Source organism: Lissotriton helveticus, chromosome 1_1, assembly GCF_964261635.1.
Source record: "Lissotriton helveticus chromosome 1_1, aLisHel1.1, whole genome shotgun sequence".
Classification (NCBI taxonomy): domain Eukaryota; kingdom Metazoa; phylum Chordata; class Amphibia; order Caudata; family Salamandridae; genus Lissotriton; species Lissotriton helveticus.
This window is the reverse complement of record NC_136057.1, coordinates 72,047,884-72,055,181: the sequence shown is the minus strand read 5'-3', so window position 1 is coordinate 72,055,181 and position 7,298 is coordinate 72,047,884. Positions and strand designations below refer to the sequence as shown.

Genomic DNA, 7,298 nt, shown 5'->3' with positions numbered 1-7,298 from the left:
CACCGAGACCTTTCCCAGCAGTGGGATCATAGATCAGGGTCTGTATGTTTATAACCATAGTTGCTTCACAATGTTTTTCAGAGAACAACAGTTCATTTTGTTTTGTTCGTTCAGGACGGTAATTTGGAAGATGGGATAAAGTGTGATTGTCGTCTGATGTAAAACCTTCTCTTTACTTCCCATCAAGGTATTCTGGAATGAACAGGCTATACTGTGAGGTGAGGATGACACCCTTGGAGGAAGAAACAAATAACTGTCAGGTAGTGTTTCCTAGCACCCTAGGTTTCCTTGTAGCCTGTTTCTTCTTTCTCTTTTCCCTCTCTTGATCTCGGTTTATGTCTTCCCAACTTCAGCATTTGACTCCCTCCATGCACTGTTCTTGTTGCTATCAGACGTCCGATAATACCTGATGGAACATGTTGGGCGCCTAGTGCAGGTCAGGTTTCGTATCAGGTCAGGATGCTCTGGACTGTGAGCACTTGCCTCCTGTTTGGCCGAGCAGTTCCTTTACAATTGGTGCATTTCTCTCCTCCTCTGCACCACGTGATACTATCCTCCCTCTTTCTGTTCTTTCTGTGTCTTTTCTCTCTGGGTCTGAATTCCACCTCTTTACGTCCTCCCATCCTGCCCTTTACTGTCTTCTTTGCCACTTCAGGGATTGTGTTGGGTACTTGTGGTGAGAGTGGAAGATAGTCTATTTTTTCTCTCATTCCTCTGTTTGTTTTGTGTTTTTTTCTTTTCTTGCCCTTTTTGGTTTCCTTTAATGTTGTGATGTTTTTCCTTTGTCAGGTGTCACCAATCATACTATCTCCTCACCCATCATATCCCCTTGCATATGTTCCGATCACTTTCTCTTCAATTTTACCATCTCTATACCGATGTGTAGTAAGCCCATAACAACTAAGGGGGGTCTCATTAGGAAATGGGGCACCCTCGACAAACAAGCCTTTTTGGAAAGTCTTAAGAGCTCTATACCAGCCAATAAAGCAGACCTCGACCAGGCCGAGGCAAACATCTCAGACTGGCTTTTAGCAGCAAGTAACACACATGCCCCATTAAAAAAAATCAAAACAGCTCACCACTCGGACGCTCAAAAATGTTTTTACCACGACCTAAGGGTCCAAAAACTTGACATCCGCCAAAAGGAGCGGAAATGAGGAGAGCTTATGATCCTCACGAAAAAACCCTCTATCTGGCTGCCCGAGCAGACTATATGAAAGCCATCACACAAGCCAAGGCTTCCTACTTCTCGGGCATAATAGAACACTCAGAAAATAAAGCCAAGGACATCTTCGCAATTGTTAACAAGCTCTCCAATTCTGAGAGAACCCTGCCCAAACCTATGGTCACTCAAGACCTGTGCAATTCTCTCAACAAATATTTTCTCAACAAAATTGCCATTATTAAAGCCAGTATCCCTGTCATGGATCCTAAACCTACTTCCCCCGCATGTGCCCCCAGCACCTACTCCCTTGATCATTTCCCACCTCTTGATGAACATTACAAGCCCTCCTGACTAGGGTAAAATCTGGCACTCCCAGGGACTGTTGCCCTCCTCACATTTAGAAAAATGTATTTACGGCTCTATCCCCTCCGATCCTGACCTTTCTCAATGCCTCACTGTCCCAAGGCGTGGTATCTAAAATCTTTAAAGAGGCAGTTGTTGTCACCCTCTTAAAAAAAACAGGGGCAGACCCCTCAATCCTCTCCAATATAGGCCTATTACCCTCCTTCCTTATTTAGCAAAAGTTCTAGAGGCTCACGTAACCACCCACCTCTCGATCTTTATTGAGCAATCCAACTTTCTGGATTCCTATCAAGCTGGATTTCGACCCGCCCACTGCACCGAGACAGTCATCACTGCCGTTATGGACTCTCTCCGTAACAATGCAGATACAGGAATTCCACAGGCCTGGTCCTACTGGACCATTCGGCAGCTTTTGACACGGTCGATCATAACATCCTTCTCGACCGTGTCAAACCGCATCTGTAACTCAGCCTACAGCTGGATTAGGTCCTTTCTAAGTGACCGTACTCAAGCTGTCTGTCTAGCCCCCTTCTCAGCCCCCAAAGTCAACACTTCTTGCGGGGTCCCTCAGGGCTCCTCGCTTTCTCCCCTCTTGTTTAACTTATATATGGCCCTTCTGATTCAGTCCCTCAAAGCATTCAAGGCCGTCACATTCAACTACGCAGATGATCTTCAACTCATCTTCACTATCGACAACTCCCCTGAATCCATTCAGGAGTTTCAGAGCACTATCCTACACATCCGTCAATTGATGGACTGTAACCAGCTGAAATTAAACCCCGGCAAGACCGAACTAGTCCTCAATGGCAAAAGTCAACTATTCTGGGGCCCACACTATTGGCACTTGGCTCTCCTCCCATTCCCTCCACCTCGGTCAAAAGCCTGGGAGTGTCCATTGACAAAGATCTATCACTAAAAACCCAAGTAAGGACAGTAGTGTCCTCCTGCTTCTTCCAACTTCGAAAGATCAGGAAGATCAGTTGGATGCTAACCCAACCGGCCTTGATCCAGGTGGTGATAGCTCTTGTACTATCGCACCTGGACTACGCCAATTCTATCTATCTGGGCCGTCCTCTCTTCCTTAGTAAACGACTCTAAATGGCTCAAAACCAGGCCGCCAGACTGATTAATCGACTACCACGTTGGCAGTCAGCAAGGCCTCTGTTAAAACAACTTCACTGGGTCCCCATCTCCCAACGCGTTACATTCAAAATGGCCTGTATCATCTTCAAGTGCCTCCATGCTTGCAGCCCCCAAATCATCAACAATCTCCTGTCTAGATACACCCCCTCTCGTAGCCTCCGGTCTGCCAACCAAAATCTCCTGATCATTCCCCCTTTCAAGCTCCAACGCCAGGGAGGACGCAGGCTTGCCATCCTTGCCCCTAAACTATGGAACTCCCTCCCTTTGGAAATCCGTTCCTGTACCAATCTCTTAGTGTTCAGGAGACAGCTTAAAACCTGGTTGTTCACTCAGGCCCATGCATAACTTTCCGACCATCAAAGTATCTGTCAATCAGCGCCATGTAACCTCTGGGTGTACGAGCGCTATATAAAATCGTGTTAACATAACATAACATAACAGGTGTTGCAGTGCCCGGGACCCTGTCGGAGGAGTGTGATGAGTTCCAGTCCGCAAAGTAAGTCCTTATCATCCCCACAATTTGAAATGGTGAATTCCACTGAGCTAACTGGACACGGCCTCAGTCTATGGTGGCATTTGAAGCAGTGATTCCAACAGGCCAATTCCTCTGTTCAATTAAATGTCCTTTCCTAGATCACTGGAAAAAAATGATAAATGAACAATCCCGGTGTGCAGTGGAATAAATAACATCTGATAATTCATTACAAGTATTACAAATATATTGACTGCGTCTGAGAATCCGTGTCGGAATATATGTCTAACTTGTGATTCTTTCTTAAGTATTCACTTGTGAGTTCCAGTGGTTCCAAGCTCCCTTTCTACACTGAGTCCCAGATCTGTTTCATCACTATCAGAAATGCAACTCAAACTGATTGCCTATATTGCTTCTATAAATGCTTTCTTTCTGTAAAGTACAAAGTCATAAATATTTGTTCTTCGTGTTGATTTACAATATCTAACTCTATTTCTCCAGGTGACCGAAGCATGAACAGATAAAAGAAGGCTTTAATTTAGTGAAACACAATAAAAAGGATTATTTCAAGGAAAGTTAAATCATTCTCGAGCTCTAGAGGAGAAACATATTCTAAGTGCCTGGAATGTTGATGAATTTGGAGCGGAAGAAACTGCTGAATGTGAAAGTTGTCAACTATTTAAAGAAAAATTACGATACATGTTTACGACGAGTCAGTTATTGAGATTGAAGAGCCTCTGAAATGTGAAAGGAACCCAAGAGTAAATTGAAAGTCTGCATCTACTTATTGTAAGAATATTTTCACTTAAAAGAAACATTTCAAGAACAAAGAACATTGGCAACAATTAATACCCACACAGTGCATTTGAGAATAATCAGTTTTGTAAATTATGTCTGATGGTTTATGAGAAATGCCTTGGAGACCTAAACCCCTCCTAAAAAACAGTATCCGTGACCATGAAGTGACAGAATTGTCAGAAAGACTGATAACCACGGTTTAAAAGAGCAAGCTTTTGTCTACTTCTCAAGTGATTGTTAGAGAGAAGACATTGTTTGAAAAATCGAATTGTAAATGCTCTTCCTCAAGTGTCATTACAGCAAACACGCTGGATTTTTTTGTTCCAATACCAAAACATTATCCCCCACCAACTCTGTCGCTTGGGTTAATCTGAGTAGTTTCAAAGTGTCCCGGACCGCCAAAGTTTAACATGTACCTGCCTTAGCGTTAGAGCGGCAAAGCATGTACTGGCACACAGTTTAGAAGGGGACAGTGCTATGTATTACTAATTCATAAAACCATCCTGGCCTGCCCTTACCACCTGTCATTACTTGTATGAACAAATATACTTAAACAGCAAATACTAGATCCCAGAGACCTTATCAGGGCTTTCAAAACTCCTAAATGGAATCTGATAAATTGGAGTCCCAAAATGAGTTTAATTCAACTTGATAGAACTCACTCTGGCATAACTTGGAGAAGTTGAATCCATCTCACTAAATACAAGGGGCCCCTCTGAGAAAGCTTATGAAACAGGTTAGCCAGGCTGCCTTTAAAAGTAGGAAAATAATCTCTAGATAAAAGCTATAATTAGTTCAATACAAATGTTAATAAGGGCATCTGCATTGTATTTTAGAAGTTTATGTTGATTGTAACATAAACAAGTACAAACGCTGGAATCAGATACAGTCTTAACATGGGCGGTGTCCAGGAGCAAACCCAACATGAAGACTCACATAACTCGAATAAGAGTAATGGATGTGAGAACAGCTTTAGCTCTCAATCCCACCCCACTAAACACGAGAAAACTCACGATGGACAAAAACCTTATCAGTGTCCAGAATGCCAGAAATGCTTCACTCACAAATCCTCTCTCATTCACCATGTGAGAATCCACACTGGGCACAAAAAGTATCAGTGCACTGAATGCCAGAAAAGCTTCAGTCTGAAAGGTCTTCTCACTGAACATGAGAGAACACACACTGGGGTAAAGTCTTATCAGTGTACTGAATGCCAGAAAAGCTTCAGTCTGAAAGGTCTTCTCACTGAACATGAGAGAACACACACTAGGGTAAAACCGTATCAGTGCACTGAATGCCAGAAAAGATTCAGTCTGAAAGGTCATCTCACTAAACATGAGAGAACACACACTGGGGTAAAACCGTATCAGTGCACTGAATGCCAGAAAAGATTCAGACTGAAAGGTCATCTCAGTCAACATGAGAGAACTCACACTGGACAAAAACCTTACCAGTGCTCAGAGTGCCAAAAAAGATTCAGTCATAAGGCCAGTCTAATTTTTCATGAGAAAATCCACACTGGGCTAAATCCTTATCAATGCTCAGAGTGCCAAAAAAGCTTCAGGTGGAAATTCTGTCTCATTAAACATGAGAGAACACACACTGGGCTAAAACCTTATCAGTGCACTGAATGCCAGACACGCTTCAGTCAGTTAGGTCACCTTACTCGACATAAGATAACACACACTGGCTACAAAGCTTACCAGTGCTCAGAGTGCAAAAAACGTTTCAGGTGTAAATTCCATCTCATTCGACATGAGAGAATTCACACTGGGCAAAAACCATATCAGTGCACTGAATGTCAGAAAAGTTTCAGCCTGAAATCTAGTCTAGCACTTCATGAGAGAACTCACACTGGTGAAAGACCTTATCAGTGCACTGAATGCCAGAAAAGCTTCATTCAGAAAGGTCATCTCATGGAACATAAGCTAACACACACTAGGGACAAACCTTACCAGTGCTCAAAGTGCCCAAAAAGTTTCAGTTGGAAGGCCAGTCTTATTAAACATGAGGGAATCCACCCTGGGAAAAAACCTTATCAGTGCACTGAATGCCAGAAAAGCTTCAGTCAGAAAAGTAATCTGACTAAGCATGAGATAACACACACTGGGTACAAACCTTATCAGTGCTCAAAGTGCCCAAAAGGTTTTATTTGTAAGGCCAGTCTCATTACACATGTGAGCGCTCACACTGGTGAAAGACCTTATCAGTGCACTGAATGCCAGAAAAGCTTCAGTCTGAAAGGTCAACTCACTCAACATAAGAAAACACACACTGGGGACAAACCTTATCAGTGCTCTGAATGCCAGAAAACCTTTGCCTGGAAAACTAGTTTTGATCAACATATAAGAACTCACACTGGTGAAAGGCCTTATCAGTGCACCGAATGCCAGAAAACGTTTGCCTGGAAAACTAGTTTTGCTCGACATAAGAAAACACACACGGGGGACAAACCTTATCAGTGCTGAGAGTGCCAAAAAAGCTTTGCTTGTAAGATCCAGCTCATTCAATCTGAGAGAATCCACACTGGCGAAAGACCTTATCAGTGCACTGGATACTAGAAAAGCTTCAGCCAAATATCTACTCTTGCTCAACATGAGAGAAGTCAAACTAGACAAAACCTTGTAATTGCTCTAAATGCCAGGGAGATGTTTGCTTGAGATTTAGTTTGATAGTTTGATTCAACATAAGAGAACCCACAGCGAGAAAAAAAATTAACAGTGCTCTAAATGTGATGAGAACTTCAGTTATAAATGCAACCTATGTACATGAGATACACAATGCAGGCGAATAAAAGGTGATCGGTGTCAACTCTGGGGAGGAGGTTTCAATATCGCAGAACATTCACATGACGTGGCCACAAAGACATCAATCCATTGATTGTCCAACAAACCGCGTACTGAGAAACGCACACTGCGAGGGATGGAAATGCTTGAATTAGGCTTATTTCTTTGTGCCTTACAAAAAGTTATACATGGAATTATTTGGAATTATGTTCTTAATAGTTACAATGATTTTTAAATGAAAAGTCTAAAATGTTATCATGAAGTAATTTTTTTTAAATTTTGTAAACAGTTTTTGAATCAATAAATAATTTTAATTTATCTTAATTTCCTATTGGGTTCTATGTTTAAGTCTCTGTCTCCAGTTTTCTAAGGGAGGGTTTTGCATTATCATTGGTTGGCTATGTGTGGGGCTGCACTTTCTATTGCTCAACTTTGACTATAGTAAGTTACATTTGTAAATTTTTGCCCCACCTCAGTTAAATGGCATAGAGACGCGAAGTCTACTTATTTTACTATGTTTACACTGGTAATGTTGGATACACATTTTAGTATGTTTGAGCTCGTATTGCTA

The 7,298-nt window shown here is 42.2% G+C and overlaps 1 protein-coding gene across 1 annotated transcript; it reads left to right on the top strand.

Moving 5' to 3' along the window:
- The first annotated feature begins 225 nt into the window (after positions 1 to 225).
- Positions 226 to 7,001, top strand: LOC144829137 (uncharacterized). Its single transcript, XM_078688009.1, has 2 exons — positions 226 to 260; positions 3,645 to 7,001. Exon 2 carries the CDS (start codon positions 4,838 to 4,840, stop codon positions 6,407 to 6,409), a length of 1,572 nt encoding a protein of 523 aa, XP_078544135.1. The 5' UTR covers positions 226 to 260; positions 3,645 to 4,837; the 3' UTR covers positions 6,410 to 7,001.
- Positions 7,002 to 7,298: the final 297 nt, after the last annotated feature.